The 23,945-nt window shown below is 41.8% G+C and overlaps 1 protein-coding gene across 2 annotated transcripts in view; it reads left to right on the top strand.

Moving 5' to 3' along the window:
* The window catches only part of myom3 (myomesin 3), a 55,829-nt gene that overhangs the window by 27,672 nt on the left and 4,212 nt on the right, over positions 1-23,945 (top strand). For both annotated transcript variants that reach the window (XR_013964362.1, XM_080768007.1), the window contains exons 14-28: positions 170-297; positions 2,680-2,863; positions 3,517-3,691; positions 5,344-5,465; positions 6,368-6,555; positions 11,161-11,287; positions 13,551-13,732; positions 15,906-16,020; positions 16,463-16,619; positions 17,387-17,493; positions 17,716-17,760; positions 18,209-18,345; positions 20,966-21,110; positions 21,675-21,734; positions 23,762-23,829. Coding sequence is in view for 1 of the 2 variants with exons in the window: in XM_080768007.1 (XP_080624133.1) it covers positions 170-297; positions 2,680-2,863; positions 3,517-3,691; positions 5,344-5,465; positions 6,368-6,555; positions 11,161-11,287; positions 13,551-13,732; positions 15,906-16,020; positions 16,463-16,619; positions 17,387-17,493; positions 17,716-17,760; positions 18,209-18,345; positions 20,966-21,110; positions 21,675-21,734; positions 23,762-23,829 (1,940 nt within the window). In the remaining variant the exon portion in view is untranslated. The remainder of the gene's footprint in view (positions 1-169; positions 298-2,679; positions 2,864-3,516; positions 3,692-5,343; positions 5,466-6,367; positions 6,556-11,160; positions 11,288-13,550; positions 13,733-15,905; positions 16,021-16,462; positions 16,620-17,386; positions 17,494-17,715; positions 17,761-18,208; positions 18,346-20,965; positions 21,111-21,674; positions 21,735-23,761; positions 23,830-23,945) is intronic.

Below are 23,945 nucleotides of genomic sequence, written 5' to 3' on the forward strand. Positions count from 1 at the left end.
CTCTATAGGCATAACGATCTCCATCTCCAAACTCCATTAGAAGAAATGAAAAATAAAGTTTTTCTTGTGCCGTCATCCATCACCTTCTGCATAAAAATAAATAAATAAAAATAAGCTGAACGTGATCTTGTCTTCTCCTCTCTCCTTTTACTTCCTTGTTTTCCTCCAGGACAGATAAAAGTTCCCCACCCGCCCACAGATGTGCACGCCTGCGAGGTGAGCAACACCTACGTGGTGCTGCGCTGGGCCGAGCCTGAACCGAGAGGAAGGGAGACTCTAACCTTCTACGTGGAACGGGTCAGTCTTTTACTCCCACATGCAAACAGAAGCATCAATATTTGAGAGACGCTTAAAGGGGTACTATAAAGCCAGAGTTTGCTGCTACCTACTGTATACAGTGTATACTGTACTGTATAAATGGTGTATATGGAACATAACCTACTGTGAAGCTGTTCACAAAACGTTTACCTAATATATAACTGCTCCTAAACTATCTTCATCTGGTGCAGAAATAAGACAACGTCCCAACTGATATCGAGAGGGCTTTTTATTTATCCCAAGCGACAACGTGGAAAAACTGCAAATAAATAACACAATATTTTTTAACCACAATGAATTATTACCACATGAAATTATGAATGCCCTTGTCAGTCAGTCATGCTGTCTCTTTAAATGACCATGAATTGTCCATATTCTCACAATGAAATGTCCGCATGTCACAAACACAAACAAATACACGATACAATGGCAATATAACTTTTACAGACACCAAACAAAACAACTGTGAACATACCGTATGCGCCTTCTGCACAGACTTTTAGGAGTTCAGTTAAGTTCTTGTTCTTTTTTCTTATCTTTTGTGGAGACTCTCTGACATGAAAGAGCTCCTCTCTCTGTTCTGCCCAAACATGCCCAAACCCAACAGGTGATTGAAATAAGGTGATTAGCTGCTTAGGTGAGCCTAACGCCAGGGCTCCACTGGGCGCGTTTGGGCGCATTGCGTCTCCGACGCGTGCGTCAAAAAACGAACCGGTTCAATTTTAATGGTGACGCACGCACGCGGCACGCACGCACAACGCGGGCAGTGGAGCCACCCTTCATTGATTAAAAAGGGAACATTCTGTGACGGTGACGCTGACGCGAGTCACGTGACGCAACGGCCAGCCGGTCATTGAGGTGCCAGGGTGCTTATTACCCTGTCAATTATCCCACTTATTAGTTATTACACGGCTAATACATTAATTCATATATTGACCCTTGAGCCAAGAGTATACAAAATGAAGTATTTCCTTGCTAACTGTAATGAAAGTAGTCAATAATTGTTACGCTGGGTGGAAATGGTCGCCTGAATCTTTGATTAGACAGCGGTTAGTTATAGAGCTCATCGGTTATTATTCAGAAATAATACCCGCTGAATTCAGTGATTGACCAATCAGAATCAAGCGTTCACCAAGCCGTGTAATTGGTTTTAATAGAGGCCTAGACGTATATCCAATAATAATAATAAGGGTAATAATAATATATTACATTGAACCCATCCATTGGCGTGTCTGTAGCCTACTGTCAGTTCCCCAATGACTTTCTAAACTATGTTGATTTTGTGCAGTCTGCTGACAGAATGTGGGCCAAATTTACAGCTTCTGGCAACTGTGCTAATTAAAGACATAACAGTGGAAGAACAAAATAAACTTCTTCTGCTGTGGTGCCAGTGTGCCACTTTAGGTGGAAATTTATAGATTCATTAAAGGCAAGCAGACCCTGAAGTTTCTCTTTCCTGCCACGTACCTCGACATCAGGTGTTTCATTTACTTGCTTGTGAACCGTTTTCAGTTCACTTCATGGGTGATTAAAAACTACCTGGAAGGGATTTGACTGTTAAAGTAGTTGACAAAATAGTGACAGCACAATGGTGTTTGTTATTTTACACATTTGTGGTGGGGGACACAGGTGTGCAAATTATATTTGTTTAATAAATATTATTTTTATTGGTTTTTTTTAATGGATATTGGAAACAGTTTTCTTCAAACAAACTGTGAGTGATCATTTTACATCTACAGCAGAGCACCTCTGTTTTCCAATATCACATGGCAATAATGAGAAGGAAAGACAGCAAACAGGTGCAGGAAATTGTTTTTTTTTATTGGACTTTGATAAGTTGCGTCTAAAATTATTGAATTCTATTTCTATATGGCTTCACTTCTACCCATAAAATGAAAGGAGATTTCATATATCCGTCTCTTGCCCTTGAAAAGGCATTGTATAATCACTGATCTCCAAAGTTCTCTTTTCAACAAAAGAGTAAAGCAGCTAAAGAGAGGGATGAAATTAGACAATAGTTTGGGAATCGCTGGCCTAGATGAATAATGGCAAAGTGATAGCAGACAGCTGGTGTGCATTTTGGATAATTTGCCAAGATTACAAACGGCATGATGGATCATGCTGATTGCTTTTCCATCTGTCTGTCTGTATGTTCTCATGATTGTCCGCACCCTTTTGTCTTTGATTTGCTGTCTGTCTCTTACACTCTCTCCGTTTGTCTTCCACTCTGTCATTCGGTGTGGATTTCTAGCAATATGTTCTCCAACACTAATTACATGATTGACAACACAGACATAATAATAAGGGTAATAATGATGATGATGATGATGATGATGATGATAATAATAATAAACCAACCAGTCCCTGGCAGGGAAGAACAGTTGGCAGCTGGCCAGTATGGATATGGTAGTGAACTCCCCCAGGTTCCCTGTGTTTGACCTGGAAAAAGGCAAGCAATACTGCTTCAGGATTCGTGCCATAAACAAGTATGGCGTCAGTGACCCTTCCGATCCCAGCGCACCCATCTCCCTGGGAGAGCCACAAGGTGAGAGAGAGCCATTTAATCTCCATACGGTATCATTACATATCAACATGCAATGGACATTTTTGTGACTCTGAAGGAATAGTATGTTTGTTTTCTATGCAACTGTACACAGTACAGTAGGCAGTAGCCTATACCACAACTGTATCCAGTGATGACATCAGAAGCTAGTTGTGTACTACAGTAGCTCAAAGAGACTAAATGTTATTCTTAAAAATCTACCTAGCCTGAAATTAAATAAACATCTGCAATGATATGAATATGATTATAAAGAAATCTGTGTCCGGCTAGAATTTTCTTATTGATCACTACATTTCAAATATTTAGAAAACGGTCCAATTCTCGTTCAGACTCAAAACATTTCTCAACCAATTCTCCAACACTGGAGGCATGTGGAAGCAAAAATTAAATAGTCTTCCTCTGTGTGTGTTGACGATGGTCTGATGAGTGAGGACCATCCACTGTCTGTAATCACTTTATTTAACTTTTTGCACTTTTGTAAGTAAAAGAAAAAGGCTTGCATCCAAAGTTAAGAAAATAATATATTTTTCAGTGTGTTTATATGGACTGGCCTCTCATGCACCTGTCTTCAGACCCATTCTTTCTTTCTCTATCTTTCTGTCCTTCTTTCACATCTTTCACTTCTTTTCCATCAGTGGTGCCACCTCCTCCCCACTCTGTGATGGCTATCATAGACACGGACACCTCAGTGCTGCTCCAGTGGCAGAAACCCAAAAACAAAGACCACGTCCTTGGCTACTACCTCTATTACAGCGAAGCAGGCACACAAGGATGGAGCACCATCAACAACAAGCCTGTCACTCAGACCAGGTAATAATTAACCACTTAATCCCACATCCTTAGTCAAACAGACCTGTATGTACTTGGACCATACTTGGTTTTCCGTCTACACCAAATCTCTTTGCCAAAAATAGCCAATCTACAAGTTCACAACGCATCAATGTGGCAAGTTGTGAGCTTGTGGATCTGCTATTTTTGGCTAATGTTCCCCCCAGAATAAGGATGCTGGCATTTAAAACATGTACTACTCTTTTTAGTTTTGATTGTATACATTGGTTAATTAATATGTCAGTGTTTCTGCTTGACTCCAGATAAAGAGTCAAGCAGAAACTGTAAACAAAGCGATTCTGACAGTCCTTTGTGCCAGTTGCCATCCGGCTCCAAAACCATGAACCCCAGAAGTTGTGTTCTCTTCTTGGATTACTGACTCGTGATTCTGGAAGATTTATACATGGACAAATGTAATGTAGCAAATGTACACTGCGGAACCATGACAGATACCTGTGAAGGTTAAAGATGCTATAAGCATTTCCTTGTTGATAGATTGATTGATTAGATTTATTTACTTATATTTACTTGTGATTATAGGCCTATACACCGTTAGCACTGTTGATAGATCCGTTGCTGCAAGGTTTCCACCTGACAGCGGCAATATATTATCCAGATAACCACTGTTGGAAGGCCAGCTAGCTGACAGTGCATTTATCAGTCTCACATCCACTGTTGATAGACTCTACATAGTCATTCATAACCAATTCCATAACCCATTCATATATTTACTGCTTATAGATTGTATACATTATATAGAATATACATGTTAACTGAATGTATTTTTATTTTATTTTTTATCATCTACACATATCCTCTGTGTTGCATGCATTGAGGAATAACTGGAGGAGGCATAGAAAATCGCCGCCCACTCGTTTCATTGAAACTCACTCACCCTGCAGCGCATACATACATACATACTATGTTGGAAGTATCTCTCTCCTTCCGGCGTTTGATGACAGTATAGCATGCACAGTAGTGTCCTTTATGCTTCTAACTAAGGATATTCCTACCATTGAACATGAACTACCGGTGTATTATATATATTATACTGGTATTAACCCTAGAACACTAAACGTAACTTTTGTCAAACAATCACTAAACCCGGCTATATTCTACCCAATGTGGGCAGGGAAACAAACCTACCTTCTATGATGTCACTGAGCATCATGAAGGTACTGAAGGTCCCACCTCAGACATCAGCAACTTTATGAAAATTACAAAAAATATAATTGTCTGTGTGAAACACACCAACACACAGGTTTAGTGTTCTAGGGTTAAGCATGTGCATCAAAGAAGAATACCACTCCTTTTCAACATTGAACTATGCCATTAATATACCTTAGAGTTGTTGTGTGGAACTAATAATAAATATATTCTGTTTAGCCTAGAACGAGATGTCTAAAACCTAGGGTCATGTGATCAGTGACATTTGGTCTGCAGAGTCTGCAGAGAGGACATTAATGTAATTCATGCGTTCTCTATACTGCTGTTATAAACTACCTCCATGTGCAAGCTGAACACTATAGGATGCAGTAGAACGAAGTAGATTTAACTGCGCTGATGGCGTAGCAGCTGGCCTGGCTGGGCTTGACTTGTGATTCAATCTACCTGAACACAATCTCCTTGTTTAGGTTTACAGTCCATGGGCTGAAGAAGAATAAGGAGTATGTGTTCAGGGTGAAGTCGGTTGGCAGAGCAGGAAACAGCAAGTATTCAGACGAGTCATCCTCCACCTTGGTCAAGTCAGCCATATGTGAGTTCAACTGTCAGCAAGAACACAAAATATCTGTTTGACTGCAGACATTAATATATTATTGTACCTCAGTTTTCCAAACAGAAAGGGGTGTATATATACTGTAGCTGAGAGAAGGTGTAGTCCCGCTCACCATCTGTCTTCACTTACGTGCGTGTGCGTGTGTGTGTGTGTGTGAGTGTGAGTGTGTGTGTGTGTGTGTGTGTGTGTGTGTGTGTGTGTGTGTGTGTGTGTGTGTGTGTGCGTGTGTGCGTGTAATATATTAAATGGCATTACAAATGCATTTATAAAACTGAAAAAGGTCAAACTAGAGAGGCAATAGGGACTAAAAAGTCAAGCTTGCAAATGACAAAGACGCCTTCCATTATATTTATCATACGAGATGTGTCTCTCTCTTTCTCTTATAGCATCACCTAATAATAGCTATGAAGCAATTACAGGAAATTATACCAAATCCAATTAATATAATGGTGGACCTGGGGCGTTCTTTCTCTCCTCACGGGTCAGTTTGTTCACAAACAGCTAAATTAAGACTCAGGAGGAGTTGCCAGTTTGAGAACGTCTGACCCTTTTCTTCTGTTGAGCACTGTATTTAATAATATACACTCTGCTGTCTGCTATAATGATGAGTCATTTCACCTGCCACTCACTAGCAGAGTCTGTCATTACCTGGGGGTAGTCTTTGTGTCTGAAAATGAACAATATGTCCTTAAGTGACCCGAATGAATGAAAAATAAAGAAGCAGAAGAAAATATCAAATCAAATTGAATAAAACGGGATACAAGACACTAGACTAGACTATAGACTAATCTGGAATAGAATACAGTTTCAGTCCATGTTGGTGTTTTTTGGTCATTTGCAACTACGATAACATGCACACTCTCATGCTCTCTACGGTCCAGCCACTCCGTCCTCTCCGTCGGCCATTGCCCTGCTCATGTGCACTGGCTCTGAGATGGTGCTGAGCTGGAAGGCCCCTGCCCGGAACGGAGGCCAGCCTGTACGTGGCTACTACCTGGACCAGAGGGACAGTGGCCTGGCCACATGGAGAGATGTCAACACTAAACCTGCCAAAGACAGGCAGCACACGGTCAGATTGTGAAGTCTAGGCATGTGGTGTGATTAATATCATTATCATCATCTTATTTTTAGTATAGTTTACCAATAAACCTTTCTAAGTGTCTTTCTTTAGGTTTCCCACCATGTGCATTGAATTTGGTCTATACTATAGGATTAAAGTTAGGGTTGGCTATTTGCTGCACAAGTGCTGAAGGTTTTATCACTGAGCTAAGCCACCCATAGATATTTAAAAAATCACACCCATGTGAAGTGAGGGGCGCTAATATATTAAAGTCTAACTCATGTTGATTAGGTGATGTAATGGTGATATATAACAAACGGTGCCGACACAAACATTAAACGCCAGTAACAATAAAGAGACAACATGATGTAAATTACACTGTAAATTCCCCTTCATTCATTGTCAATGCGTTTACAAAACAAACTAAAGACAAACATTAAACCTGTGTATAGGCGCCCCTCAAAAAATATATATAAAATCTCAAATTTCTTCATTTACATTGCAATTATGTCAACTCTGGCCTAAACTCCCACGGCTGCATAAGATATGTCACTAGGCAACAAGCAGTGTCCATGGAGACCCAGGGAAAAAAATGAAATCTTGAGCGTGTTTCAGGGAGATTGCAGGTGCTGCTAATTAGACAATATGTAAAGGTCTTATCCCAATTGTCACTTTAGCTTCTGGCGAGAAACGGGCAAAGCAGATTAACGAAATGACAGGACTATATGTCAATCTGAAATGAAAAGTGCAGCGTCTTTTAGTCTCAGTTCATTGATTGGACACTGGCTGCAGAAAACTCACGTGTGAGAACGTTCCGCATTGCCCGTTGGGCTCTACCCCTCATCCTCCCAAATGATCATAACATCTTAAAATAGACATTTTCACTGGCAGACCGTTTTCCTGCATGCAAATTAGATTAATTTGAATACTGATTGTGCTATGATTCTGTGCTCCAGGCTCGTTTCTTCCATGGTTTGTGTAGCAAATGTAAATTAATTTCCCACAAAATCATTCACTGCTTCAGCAGTCAGCCTGGCACCGCCACCTATCCTGGCTCGTTAGGACAAGCAGAAGAGGTGAATTAAAATGCCTCCCAGTAGATTTGAAACTCAAACTCCACTGAATGAACCGCCACATTACAAATGTAGCATGTCTGCCACCTAGTGGGCAGAAGTTGTACCTGCGTCCTTTTTGTAGGCTATTTCACAGAGCTGGACAGTGGACACTCTCCATGATATTGATCCAATAAAGGGGTAGTTGTACCAAGAATAGTTAACGGCAGATCAATAGATGCAGGAGGGGAAATGGGCTTTTGGGAAGCAAATGCTATTAATGTGAATTAAACCCCCTCCCAACATTCTCTGGCTGCTTCCATTGATGGACAGCTGTTGCTGGAGGGCCTTAAGGTGGCAGGAGAGGTTTGGAGCTCTTCACTGGAGCGATAAGGGGCTTAAAGTGGCTGTGAATAGGAAGATCAATGTGTAGATCAATGGGGCAGAATCCCCTCTCTCCCCAAAGCCAGTGTCTCTGGGACCTCTGCAGAAGTGCTGTGGCGGCAGCATGCAGGCACAGCACTGGAACCATGTTCAAAAGTGTCTGTGGTTAAATAAATTGGACCGGGACGAGAGTTAGCACTCTCATGTCCGTCTAGGGGGTCCCCCAACACCCCGGGGGTCCCCCCCCAGTCCGAGTGGGGGACGGGGGGGGGACGGGACGACGACGACGACACTGTGTCATTACAATAAACAGGGCCAGGCGCCCCTGTAACCCGTGTTTTGATCAGAGGCACACTGTAAAAATGTTTTAGCGGTCTCACTCTGCATCTGCTGCCTGCTAACCTTTGCTACACAGTGAGTGCAGGACACATACTCTGAACTTTTCTATCCATTTCCTTTCTTTATTTTTGTACTGTCTGTCTTTGCCTTTGTGTTTTAGTTGCCACACTAATCAGATTGTATCTTTGAAACTTCAACAAAGAGATAGGACTAACTGCTGTCAACTGAGCAATCAACAGCTCACTTGAACTCTTAGCTCCGCCCATCTTTTTAAAAAATCTCTTCCAAGCTCTATATATAGGCCCAGGTTTCACATACACTTTGACTAGCGGTCTCACTCTGCATCTGCTGCCTGCTAACCTTTGCTACACAGTGAGTGCAGGACACATACTCTGAACTTTTCTATCCATTTCCTTTCTTTATTTTTGTACTGTCTGTCTTTGCCTTTGTGTTTTAGTTGCCACACTAATCAGATTGTATCTTTGAAACTTCAACAAAGAGATAGGACTAACTGCTGTCAACTGAGCAATCAACAGCTCACTTGAACTCTTAGCTCCGCCCATCTTTAAAAAAAAATCTCTTCCAAGCTCTATATATAGGCCCAGGTTTCACATACACTTTGACTAGCGGTCTCACTCTGCATCTGCTGCCTGCTAACCTTTGCTACACAGTGAGTGCAGGACACATACTCTGAACTTTTCTATCCATTTCCTTTCTTTATTTTTGTACTGTCTGTCTTTGCCTTTGTGTTTTAGTTGCCACACTAATCAGATTGTATCTTTGAAACTTCAACAAAGAGATAGGACTAACTGCTGTCAACTGAGCAATCAACAGCTCACTTGAACTCTTAGCTCCGCCCATCTTTTTAAAAAATCTCTTCCAAGCTCTATATATAGGCCCAGGTTTCACATACACTTTGACTAGCGGTCTCACTCTGCATCTGCTGCCTGCTAACCTTTGCTACACAGTGAGTGCAGGACACATACTCTGAACTTATACTCCGAACCTTTTCTATCCATTTCCTTTCTTTATTTTTTGTCTTTGTCTTCTGTCTGATTTTTCTGTATCATTCAATTTTTATCGTCCAATTTCTCCTCTGTATCCTTCCAATTTCTTCTCTGTATCGGTCCAATTTCTTCGCTGTATTGTTCCAATTTCAAATCCAAAACATCACACAGGCTGACTAATATAGCCTAGTGTCCAATCCAAAGACCCGGACATCCAGACACAGCGAGGGAGGCCGTCCTAGGGGTTCTGTATCAACTTACTTCCTATTATTAATATTATTATGTTATAATTATTAGTTGTACTTTATTATTATTATTACTTTATTTACCAGGTTTCCTGGAAAGGTCTGTTATCATCCCCCCGAACCCTCCAAACTGGGGTCCCACAGGGATCTGTACTTGGTCCCCTCCTTTTCTCACTGTACACTAAATCCCTTGGCACTATCATCTCTGCCCACAATATATCCTATCACTGCTACGCCGATGACACACAACTGTTTCTATCCTTCCCCCCTTCTGCCACTCAGGTGGAAGAGCGCATCACGGCATGCCTGGCTGACATCTCACAGTGGATGGCCTCCAACCACCTCAAGCTGAACCCAGACAAGACTGAGCTTCTCTTCTTCCCAGCTAAATCCTGCCCTATGCGGGAGTTAACTATTTCCGTAGACAACGCCCTGGTAACGTCTGTCCCAACAGCCAGGAATCTTGGTGTTGTCCTGGACAGTCAGCTCTCGTTCAAAGCTCACATCACAGCTGTCACTCGATCCTGTAGGTTCACACTCTATAACATACGACGAATTAGACCGTTCCTCACCCAGGAATCAGCCCAGCTCCTAATCCAGACAACAGTCTTGTCAAAACTTGACTATTGTAACTCCCTCCTTACTGGCCTACCAGCATGTGCACTTAAGCCTCTCCAGCTGATCCAAAATGCCGCAGCTCGCTTGGTCTTCAACCAGCCAAAATTCTCACATGTCTCCCCCCTGCTCCGCTCCCTCCACTGGCTCCCGGTCGCTGCCCGCACAGAATACAAAACTCTGATGCTGGCATTCAAAGCAACCAAAGGTATGGCTCCCCCATATCTTGCAAGTATGATTGAACCCTACAAACCCTCCCGCGCACTCAGATCAGCTAACGCAGGGAAGCTGGAAGTACCCTCACTAAAAACGCCGGGACAACGCTCCACACGTCCCAAACTCTTCTCCCTTCTGGCTCCAAAACTGTGGAATGCACTTCCCATGGCAGTCAGAACTGCAGCATCACTCCCAATCTTCCGCCGTAGTCTGAAAACCCACCTTTTCAGACTCCATCATGGCCCATAGCACTTACTCTACCCTAGATAGCACTTCTGTAGACTTAGATAGCATTTGAAACAGACTTATAGCATGTTATGTAGACAGCACTAGAATTGCATTGTATATAGTCATAGCACGCCATAGTACATATGTATAGCATAGTAGTATATATGTAAAGTTTATACGTATAAATTTCATTATATAGATATTCCACTGTTACTTTCTTAGCTTACACATGTTTCATGATGAATGTTTTTATGTGATGTATTCCCATGCTTTTGTTCGTGCTTAATGTAAGTCGCTCTGGATTAAGAGCGTCTGCTAAATGCCTAAATTGTAAATTGTAAATTGTAAATCCATGGGGGTTAATCCGACTGAGTGTATGAATTGTAAACCAAGCAGTGGTTGCATTTGTGTAGGCTACACTCTCAGAGTTACAGGTGGATAAATGAACATCGGATTTTACGACTGAAGATGTCATTGTTGAATCCTGAGGTGTTACTGTGTGTGTTCTACGTTTATATCTACCTCTAGGTTTCCAACCTGTCTAGTGGACACCATTACCAATTTCGTGTTTTTGCTACTAATATGGCCGGAGTTGGAAAGGCCTCTGAAGCCAGCGAAGCCTTCCTTTGTGAGGAATGGATAATGCCGGAGCCAGGTGAGGCCTATCACACAAAAAACAGATTCAAGCCCTCTATATGTGGCACATTCCGCACATATAGGCCTACTGTAAATTGTGTTTGCTTTATTTCAATTACTCTAATTCAAGGGATATATATATATATGCATTTAATTGATGCAGGTTTGTACCCACACCACCCATACACTATATCGTCACTGTCAGGCACAAACCTCTTATCTCCATATTGTAACTTTTTGTGTTTTTCTTTTTCTTTAGATTAATTGATCATACAGCGTCAAACAAAAGTAGCACATCTCAAAACACGGTGCGAAGCGATGCATTTCGAGCTTGTAGATCTGCTACTTTTTTAATTTGAAAAGATTGAAAAGTAGCAGTTTTGGATATATGAGGTTCCCACCGAACAGAGACAATATGATAGGCTCATAATATACAGTACGCTACTAGTGACAATAGATAGGACTGTCCCATTTAACTGTACTGCATACTGACAATACTGGACTGTCCCATTTAACTGTACTGCTACTGACAATACTGGACTGTCCCATTTAACTGTACTGCTACTGACAATACTGGACTGTCCCATTTAACTGTACTGCATACTGACAATACTGGACTGTCCCATTTAACTGTACTGACAGGCAGTAGGCTTAAAACACGTGTTAATGGAAAACTGACATATGTTAGTGTTACAATACACTGTGATTAGCTGTTGAACTGCAGTTTCTAATTTGAATTTGAAAGTGATTGAACTTAAACTCTTAAAGGGACCTGGCCAATTCTGATCCAAGTGCAGAGAAGGCTCACACGCTCGCTCGCTCGCTCACTCACTCACACATACACACTCACGCACGCATGTCCGCACACGCACACACGCGTGCGCGCGCGCAAACTAATAATGCATTCCCCTATTCATTCTTCTTCAGTTCAGTAGGCAGCCGTGCCCCGCAGTACTGGCCCCACTCATATAATGTCATGATATTAATATTGGAAATGGAGAGAAGCTATTGCACATACACCACTGTTAAAGCGCAGCTCATTAATCTCTGCAAATGGGCACACGTACCCCACCACCACTACCCTTCTCTCCAATGTCATTAATAATTTAAATGTGACCGAAAATCATTAGGCAAATTAACTACCACACGCTGGCACTGAAAAGAGGGGTAGAAGATTAAGCAAAGTCACTGCATTTTGCTTTACCATTATCTTTTGTGTTTTTATTTATGATCACTAGGCTGTGTCAAAGAAAGTCTGCTTTATCCTTTATGGCTTATTATGGGGCCCTGCAAAAATAAATCTACCACCCAATATCGGGCCATTGTTTTCCCCTATATTTCACTTTGACATATTTTTATTGGAAGATTTGTGGATTTCTCTTATCGCGAAAAATGCCACTAGAGTGCACATAGATACAGTACACACATCTAGAGGTATAAACGCACAACACGCACGCACGCACGCACTCACTCACTCACTCACTCACTCACTCACTCACTCATTGTCTCCATCAGGCCAAAGGCATGGGGAGAGAGTATGTTTTGCACTCCGTCCGTGTGTGTGTGTGTGTTTGTGAGGCTGTGTGTGAGTCCGTGTGTGTGTGCGTGCGTCCGTCCGTCCATCCGTCCGTCTGTTACCAGCTAATCTCCGGCACCGTTAACCTGGTCTGTGCCAAATTTTGCACGCACACTCCCTGGATGCCAACGATGAACCTCTGCCCCAAATTTTCCAGAACGGTCTGTTATAGCACCACCAGGAGGCCGACTTTTTTTTCTATTACTCCTCAGTCCAAAAATCCCGCAAATCGTTACACATTATCTCTATAGTCATGTGTTCAAGACGGATCTGTCCCATATTTCATATTCCATCCTAATTGGCTAACATTGGCTTTCAAAGTTTGCAGGATTGGCCCGTTTTGAACAGAAAGCCTCTAATCATGAATGCAGCGTGCAATTTACGTGAAATCTTTCACAGACTTTCCTACTAGGCTGAGGAATATATCCCACCCTTTTCACATTGGCCTGTTGTAGCGCCACCAACAGGTGGATTTTTGCAAAACACTTTTTTGGAACAAAATGCCTCAAATCATCCAATTGCCATCCAAGGCGTAAGAAGAAATGCCACCCTTTTCACATTGGCCTATTATAGCGCCACCAGGAGGCCACAACCTCCCCTGCCCAGGGTGCCCGCATGGTGGAGACCTGTGCCCGAGGGGCACTTTATCTAGTTCTCTCTCTCTCTACCTGGTTGTTCTGACCCATCTGCACCATCCCTCCACCAGGGTGCCCCTATGACCTGGAGTTCAGGGAGGTGAGACAGGACTCTGTGGTGCTGCTGTGGGTGGCACCATTGTATGGAGGACGCAGCCCCGTTACTGGCTATCTGCTGGAAAGCAGCGAGAGTGACCAATCTGAGAGCTGGACTGCCGTGAATGATGAGCCAACACCCAAGACCTTTTACAAGGTATATGTTGCAACCACTCAAACAGCATTTTATATGAAGTTAAATAAAAAATAAAGGCACTTAGTAAACTGAGAATTATTCATGTTCAAATACAAGACAATTGTACAATGTTAGCTTGACTACCAGATATCGACTATATTTCGTTTTTAAGCTTTTTAAAGGGATATTTCACTTTCAAAAAAGCTTTTGGTCATTGTTTACTCAGGCTTATGTGAACACCACATGATGCTTGATTCGGTATTTAGATATTTGATATTCATTTTAGCTTTTTCTGTATCCTCTGGCCTCCTCCTGCTCCTTATTATTTTCCAAAACAAATATTAAAATCACCCCTGTGTACTGTACTGTACTGTACTGTACTGTACTGTACTGTACTGTACTGTACTGTACTGTACTGTACTGTACTGATACACCTGAAATCATCAGTTAATATGTATGTGTGTGTTAGGCTGCATTACAGTGACACTTGGTTTTGAAAACCAACCAAATGCTATTTTCGTGCTCGGACACAGCCAGCCAGCCAGGGACAGACCCAGCCAGGCAGCCAGAGACACACAATGCTCCTTAATTGTGGTTGCACCACTTAAAAATAAATGAAAACGGTAAATGAAGAAACACAGCCCCCTCACATAGGAGGACACTATGATAGTACTATGAGTCACCAGAAATAAGGACGGGTGTTTTCGATGAATCTATCATGGTTAAAATGGAGTTTGAAGTTACGATGGGTTTAGGAAGGGAGTAGGGCAGCTAAAACGAATATCAAATATCGAATTACTGTATCAATCAACTTAAAAACTGTCTGTGGTGTTCACATAAGCCTGAGTAGATGATAAAATGTCCAAAAGTTTTTTTGAAAGTGAAATATCCCTTTAACTAGCTTTTCCTAATAAAGTAGTTTTTATTATTTTGTCCTGTAAAGCGACTTTGAGTACCTAGAACATCTTATGTATTATTATTATTTATTATTAGAAAGGGTCATTTGACATGTACAGTACAGTACTTATTCAAATGATTGATGATTGGTTGAGGGGGATTGACCCAAACATTGCAGGTTATGTTAGATTTCAGTGCTGCATTTGATGCCCTTTATCATGATATTTTAATTGAAAAGCTTATACAGGTCTACTGTTTGGAACACAGAAAGGTAACTTATTGTCCTTAAGAAGTGGAATGACTTTTCCCTCCTTCCACAGTCTAGGTCAGGATATACCCTACCCCGCATAGCAGACATCTGCACAAGTATGTGACTTAAGGGACCTGGAATGTAATCAGAAGCAACGTTTAACACTGTGCTATGGAGATTGCCTGACTGCCTGCACACCAATATTCAGGAATAGATTTCAGCAGTTTCCTAACTTCACTCACCTCTATACAGTTGAACTGAAACGTATGTTTTCGCCCCTGTACGTCCGTCCGTCCATCCGTCCCGTCCGTCCGTCGTTCTGTCTGTTACCAGCTAATCTCCGGCACCGTTGTCCCTGTCACTACGAAACTGTGCACACACACTCTCTGGATGCCAATTCCGAACCACTGCCCCAGTTTTCCAGAACAGCCTGTTATAGTGCAACCATGAGGCCAATTTATGCCAAACACATTTTTTTTATATTACTCCTACAGATTTTATTCATACATCACACAAATTGGTGCACACTATCTCTATAGTCATGTGATCAACACGGATATGTCCGATTTTCCAATATTCCATTGGCTTCCAAAGTTTGCAGGATTTCTCAGTTTTGAACAAAATGGCTGAAATCATGAACGCTATAACAGGCCAATTCGTATTTGTATCTATAACTGCACCGATCTGCGTGAAACTTTGCATGCACACTCCCTAGAGGCCAAGGACAAATCCTTTGACCTGCATTTTCACATCTGCCTTTTGTGGCTCCACCAGGAGGTCGACTTTTGTAAAACACATTTTTTTCTCCTTTTTCTCCTTCAGATTCTGTCCAGAAATCACACAAAATACGGTAGTTAGCTGTACCATTTTGTGTTTTACAATGTGTTTCTTCATAAAGTCACACAATGTCAACTCAGTCTGGTTGTTCAAACTCTGTCTCTGCAAAGAGACCTTGCATGGTCATTGTATGCACTGTGCACTAAGGCTACCTATATATCAAATAGCTAATGAATATGAAGATAAATGTGTGTTTCCTGTGTGGCTCAGGTGTCGGGTGTCAAGGCGGGGCAGATGTACCGTTTCCGCGTGTCTGCCGTCAATGAAGCTGGGGTGGGCTCGGCCTCCCTGCCCACTGAGCCAATCACAGCTCTCACCCAACCAGGTCAGACATCATGCAGTACCACAAACTTCCATTTAACCCCCTTATATCAGTGTTTTACATATACGTGTATACTCAAACCACAGGGTTTTTTTAAAAGATTTTCTTTTGCCTTCATTGATAGATTTACAGATGGGGAGTGACACGCGGCAAAGGCCGTCAGGCTGGCTCAGCAGCCTAGGTGCCCGGACGGTTGAGCTAACCGTCCGGGCCTAAACTACAGGGATTTTGTAGCAAATTTTACTTCCCATAGTTCAGCTGTATAATGGGTTATGTATCTTGACACATAGTTTGTTTCTTGCCGCTATGAATCCAAATCATAATATTAATCATATTTACATTTAGACGTTATACATCAGACGTCTGTGATGTATAACTATCTCTATAAACGTCCAGTGTACACTTAACACTCCGAAACACCATTAACCTTTTCCATCTGCCTTAGGCACCAAAAACATAGAAATTGGTGTGGACACTGATGGTTTCATCTTCCTGAGCTACGAGAACACTGAGATGACAGAAATGAGTGAGTTCCTCTGGAGCAAGAGCTATGGAGAGTCCATCGACGGCGCCAGAGTCAGGGTGGAGAACAAGAACAATAGGTATACGCGTATGTGTGTATGTGCGCGTGTGCGTGCGCGCGTGCGTGTGTGTGTGTGTGTGTGTGTGTGTGTGTGTGCATGTGTGCACGTGTGCGTGTAGTGCACAGGCTTGGAGTATGTGTGGGAATTGGGCCAAGCAAGAGGTAATGCTTGGAGCAGTGTATTCAAGCTGAGGCGAAAATGTCTGAAATTCTGAAAGGTCACACCAGGGGTCAGCTTTAACAGAGGCTTTCTCTCACAGTTAAGTGCGTGTCTTGGAAAGGGCTTTCCAGGTCTGTCTGGCCAGTTAAGTGGCATCCATGGACCGTTCGACACTGACCCAGATCTTTTTACACACTGTCTCACCCAGCGACCACGAGGGACAGTTTAAGCTGACCCAGATATTCCTTTATTTCTACACAATGTCTCAACCAGCGACACAAGGGACAGTTTATAGTATCCTCCAAAAGCACTCAAATAGTCCAAATTGTACAATGCTTGAGTAAATGTACTTACAGTAGATACTTTCCAGTGGCCAGGGGATCACTGCCCTTTCATTAAAGGGACATTTCACCACTGGAAGAAACTGCAGTCACTCAATGTTAAAAGTATTTGTAGTATTCATAGTATTCTACTTATAGTGCCTCATAGGAATAGACTATGTGACAACCAGGTATAGTCTTGTGACCACCGGAGAGATGTATTGCTCTGGTTTCAAAAGGGGTGAAGTGGCCCTTTAAGCTGTCTCTTGATCTCATGGCTCCATCCCCGTATCTCTTCACCCCCAGGTCCGTCCTCACCTTCACAGACCCTACTCAGGTAGACCTGGGTCTCTACACGGTGGAGGAGAAGGACAACACAAGCCTTTCTTCTAGCTACAACTTCACCGCTGAAGGTAAACTAGCTGAAGAATAAAGTGGAGGGGGATGGGTGTGTGTGTGTGTACATTTATTGTTCAAACTGGTTATAATAACATCACTCAGATCAGGTTTGTCTGTCTGTTTGTTTGTTTATCTATTTTATTTATTCATTTGCACAAGAAAAATGTCAATGTCTGATTAGGATGTTAACTTAAATTAAGTGGAACTCACTGGCTGTGTTTTGATTTTATCCATAGACCTTGAAAAATGGACTGAACTTGGCTGGCATGTCAGAAATCCATGTAAGTACATGCAAAGTATAATGTTGTATTGAGGAAGAAGCTTTATGCTGTTCTTAAAAGCCAACACGCACCCACGCACACACACAAGGACCTAGGATCAATGTGGAATGTGGAACTTTACATATTGACCTGCCAGTGCTGACATGATGTACCAACTCTGTGCACATCAATTATTCCGCATGTAAATGTTGCATTTCCCCATCATATACACATTCTATTTTGTCTATGGTGATTGAGTGAGAGTGTGTAAAGCTCATTTCATACTCCATTGCAGGAGGGTGTGCACTTACCAGAAATAACACGATGTGATGTGACAAGTTGTTAACTTGTAGATCAGCACTTTTTTTTGGCAAGGGACACAGTCGTACCACGGAATATAAATGAGGCTTAATGTGATTAAATGTGACTGCTTAATGTGCCTCTCCTCCGGTGGTGTCCCTCGATGCAGTAATAACCCTGAAGTCAGGCTGGCAGGTGGAGGTGTCGGGGAAAGGCAGCGTGCGTCTTTGGCTTCAAACAGAGAGCCTGAGTGATGCCGCTGAGCTCCGTCTCATATGCAACGCCCAAGAGATCACCAGCACCCCTGTGAGACAAATGCCACGATAACTGGATGTTCTGTTTCTGCACAAGCCCTGAAGTCAGTACTTAACAATATACAGGTTCTAACAGAGTAGCGTCCATGTGGATCTCATGATGTCAATACTATGAGGTCATGGTCTGTAGATTAGCCCTGGACTCACAGTCCCTCTTCTAGAAGGCTCGGCCACTACAGTACAGTAGGCGAGTAGCCTTGTGAACCAATGGTTCCTATAGGTCAGGGTCCTATCTCTATGGCATGAGGCAGCTTGATGTACAAGTGCACTCCTGTTGATGCTAGTACATCCCAGGGACGTACCACCAGAGCAGGGAGAGATTGGATAGCATTTTGATAGTCGTGGTATAAAAATGTGACACTCTAAAGCAAAGGCCATTTAACTGGTCCCTACAGTGCCACACCATAAAAAATATGCTTTGGTCAAAATTGTTATCATTTCGATCAAGCATTAAAGCAGCACTATGTAACTTTCCTCTTCTAACCTGGATTTGAACCCGGTTTGCTGAAATGTCGACCATTGAGCTAATAGAGCCGGCCTTCTTGCTCGGGTGATAAATTGAATCTGGACCATCAAGTCAAAATCTGTGTCAGATCCTGTGTCTAGGTGAGACATAACATTTGACACAATCTAGGAATATCTCAATAGAAGAGCAGGGAGACTAAATACTGTACAACCACTATAATTGGTTATATTTATGGCTGGGACATATTATTATTATTATTATTTTCTTATCTAATTAATTTGAGGCATTATAATTAATTAATCAAAATTAATCGCATTTTTATCGCATATCAATATTTGACCTCGAATGGATTTTGGTATACGGGTAAATCAATGAGTGATGTTTTTTTAATATAAATTTCTCATTTATCAAGCAAAGCTGTCTGATGGGCTTATTCTCCCATTGCGTGCACCGGTATGCTCGGTACGCTTGAAATACGTCCAGCGAGAAAGGTTCCCTGGTGCAAAAACTAAGCACGATTAAAATGTCTTAATATTTGCTTCATTGTTTCTGTAATGAATCAAAATTAATCAGTTAAAGGTATATTCAGTGATTTCACTTAATTCAAATATCACTTATTTTTTTGTTTTGTTATGATAATCCTCCCTAGTCCCTACTATAGAGTGTGTTGACCATATAAGGAGTTCCTCCCTGTCCCTAGTTAACCCCTGTGGTAAAAACAAAACCGTAGGTTTCGTTTTTGGCTAGGTGGCCCAGCCTTCATCCAATCAGGATAGAGAGGGGCCTTCCGCCAATCATGATGGAGCTGGGGCGGGCCTTGGTGTGCGTGCTGTTGGCCTGTTGCGTGTCCCCTCACTGTTGTGCGTGCATGTGCACATCTTGTTACCGGGGCAGACCGGGGGGGGTTTCCAAATCACTGAATGCTCCTTTAAAGTCTGAGCCCTATTTATATTGTATAACATACTCTAACATACAGATTGGATAAAATAATGATATTCATTACAAAAAAAAATTGCCTACATAGTGAGGCTTTAAGGTCTCCTTCAAGGTTCGGGTGAAAAAATACCACACATTAATCATGTATAGACAAAACGATATTACAAATCTCAATCCTACTGTATCACAGAGTGATTATTATTCCATGTGCATAGGAAATAATCTAATCCACACATATTGAAATGTGCATTAATTTACACATTATGTATAAGTACCCCACAGGTGTAAGACTTGGGACTTCAATATGAATGGCTGACTGTTTAATGCAAAACCTTCATATGACTTGCCTGAGAGTTGCAAATTCTCTATAATGTTTAATGTATAATGGATTGGAGTATGAAAAATTAATCGAATAGTTTCACCTACCACTTCCCACAAGTGCAATTTTTAAATGCACTATCCAAAAAAAGACAGAGAAAGCATCATCATTAGGCAAAATAAACTCAGAATGAATACATATTTCTATTGTGTTGTGGTTTGTGAGATTACCATTATTGTGCAACATTTTACTTGTGTTTTTGTCCCATTCTGAAAACCATAGGCCTACTTGTACGTATGCATGTATATGTTTGCATGAAATTCTATGTTTCTGAAGAGCAGGACTATTGAGAGGTAAAATATTGAACTTGAGAGCAATTTCATATAAAATCCATGAATTAGCAGCTCTATGTTTCCTCTTATTATTATCCATTCATCCTATTTCAATGTTCATCTCTCACCCAAGACACCCATTATCCAGTATCTGAGTAGGGTCATTAACAGCTCAACACTAACAGTTGATTCCAAATGATCACAGTTGAAGCCATTTAGTTGATTAGAACCCCCAGGCTTCCCATGTATCATAAATCACATTCATTGCTGATGCCAATCAGTGCACACTCACACTAATGTTGCTAGATGTGAATATCAGGAAACAGACATCAAATGTACGCGTTTCTGAGCGTGCATTGGTGTATGTGCTTGGATGTAAAAGGCATAATTATCTACCTAATGTCTGAGTGTCTAATTTGTATGCACTGCATCCTAGGTTCTCGTCTCCTACTACATGTTGCTAGTTATTGTTGTATTGATGTGCAGTGTGTGTGCATGTGCACCTGCCTGTATATGCATTAATTTATGCAACGTGACGTGTGCGTGTGCTCTTCCATAGCATCGTAAGATTACCTTTGACAAGGCCAAAGGTCTGGTGGAAATCCTGTTTGATCAGCTGTCTCGGGAAGACGAAGGCTCCTACACGGCTCAGCTTAAGGACGGCCGTGCCAAGAACCAGTTCACACTGGTGTTTGTGGATCAAAGTAAGTCAGTCACCCGCTCGCCCTGTCACAGAATACACTGCCGGGATGTTGGAATACACATCAAAGTGCAACACTGCCACGAGGGCTAGGCTTACTTTGTAACAAAAGCTGTGATTTGTTTTTCGTTTTGTTTTACTTTGAAGACTTTTGCATAGGTCTGATCTTTTTGAGGCTGTCTAGATGGGGAGAGCCTATAGTGGAATGTGATTGTGATGAATGCTGTTGTCCAGTTGCATTGCCGTCAAACTCACCACCAGCCTGATTCCTTTTTATGCCCTCAACGAATCCTCTCCATGCTATTTATCCTTGACTAGCTTATCCTTTTAAAGACCCTGGTCAGTGCACGCTATATTATCAGCCTGTTTATCCAGGATAATAGGCTCCTGTATCATTTGGTGAACAATTTTATCCAAAGCACCGCACAATGGGGTGACTAGTGCATACATGTTTAAATGGCCCCACTGTCAGTGTTTAATTATGAACAACACAGGACCACATGTGTATCCTGTGCAGGTGTTTATTTTGTAAAGTGTGATGCTGTGAATGTCTCTCTCTCTGTGGCAGAGTTCCGTCAGACTGTGGCCCTGGCTGAGGCCAACCGAAGAAACCACCAGAAGAAGTCTGGTGAGATGTTTACCTTTCAATACTGGCATGGAACCCATGACCATGTGGTCCAAGGTGACCGACTGAGCTACCCGGACATGAAATACAGTTTACAGCTTTATGTGGAGCTGGAGGTGTACTGTCTATACCTCTAGAAATATATAAAAAATAATATATCCACCTATTAAATCGCCACTGAATCATATAATTCACATTAAAAGCCACAATACAATGATGACCAAGGAGCTGACTAAGACAACCCAAATGCAGGAAAGAGTATGCAGAGATTGTGGAGTAAAACGCATTTTCCTTCACAACAGGTTTAATACAACAACAGGATACAGAAATATGGGTACAAGCAAGGCTTTGTAAATATGTAACGGTCTGATACATCATGTTCTAAGCATTCCAAAGTGCACTGGAGGCAAACTGCTGCCGAAGATTTGATGGAATGCATCGAAGTCAATGGGAGCCGGTTGGACAAGCGTATGAATAAATGTTATGTTTGAACTTTACTTTCCTGAACCATTTATTTGACAAAGGTTGCAATTATTCAAATATAGTGTTTATTCATACACTTGTACACCTGGCTCCCACTGTCTTCAATGGGGCTGCATTTTGCTTCCCAGACAGTGCACTTCTGGCATTCAAACCCATCAACTCTCTCTCACTCACTCAACCTTTGACTGACTGATCATAAAAACATAACTGACATAAGTAATTAACAATCAGTCTTTCTAGATTACAGAGGAATTTAAATGATCAAAATCAGTGCAAAAAATGTGCGGTATCTTACTGAATGGACTTGCAAAGTGAGTGTGGTTTAGGCAGCCAAAAGTAGACACTTTCATACTCTGACACAAGGAATTAACAATCAGTTTTGCAGATCTTTGTGCAGAAATTTGAATGACAGAAAGTCAACCCATTCAGAATTACATGCATCATATCTTACCAGACAGGCACATGCATTATGCACGTATATGTTGCAATGTATTTTGTATTATAACGTTGTTCTATCCATGCCTTGTATGTACGATACCTATTGGCTTAAGGTTACAATCTTAACCTTTTTTATGTGCGAATAAATAAAACCTAAAACTAAAATAATGTTATATTACATATACAATATTCTGATTAGCACACCAAATGGCTTAACCCAATAAATAAATAAATGTATATGTGAAAACAAGACCGACCTAACTCAGGATTCCTATGCTAAGTCTGGGAAGACAATCAAATGTCTAACCGTTTTAAGGTCAAACACAACGATGCAACGAAAACAGCATGGTTGTTTTTCACCACCTGTGCGCAACCTAACACACACGCACATATTCATTTTAAATGTATAATATATGATGATTTCGGGAGTGCCAGTAAAGTCTCACACACACACACACACACACACACACACACACACACACACACACACACACACACACACACACACACACACACACACACACAGAGTTGCACCACTCACTTCACACGGGTGTGATTTTTTAGATGTACTTATTTATTGACCATATCAGAAAGGCACACAAAAATAATTATAGTAAGCCTTGGGGGCCCCATACAATTGCTTGGTTTGTTGTTTCTCTAAGCCCACCCCTACTGTATGTGCCCCTATGTGTCCTTCTTTAACACTCTCCTTTGGTACAGTCAGGAAGGTAGGATACACCAGAATGACAGAGGCCAGAATCGAACACGCAGGATTACAGACACTACTAGAATTCAACAGGCTACTACTTACAGTATAATAAACTGATGGACAGACTTAACAAGAGGGCATGGCTTAAACACACACACACACACACACACACACACTCTCACTCTCACTCTCACACTCACACTCACACTCACACTCACACTCACACTCACACTCACACACACAGCTAAACATAATGCCTGGACAAACCACAGATGAAATGTGACATAATGAGGGGGGGGGGGGGGGGGGGGGCAGATCATGAGGGGAGAGTGACATCTGCTGGACATTGTTTCTCTGGTCCACTGCAGACTGTTAATACTTTTCTCTGTGTTTTTCCAAGGACCCTACTTCCTGGATTACCTGACATGGATTGTGACAAGGGATTGTGAACTATTCATTAGGTGCAAGGTACCTTATAGTCTGACACAAATCATTTGTAATGGATTCAGTTGAAAGGGGCATATTCACTGTAAAGGATAGCCTACTATTTTTCAGGTTACTTCAGTCAACTCAGGCACCTGGAT

Source organism: Protomyctophum bolini (genome assembly GCF_963924005.1).
Source record: "Protomyctophum bolini genome assembly, chromosome: 7".
NCBI lineage: Eukaryota > Metazoa > Chordata > Actinopteri > Myctophiformes > Myctophidae > Protomyctophum > Protomyctophum bolini.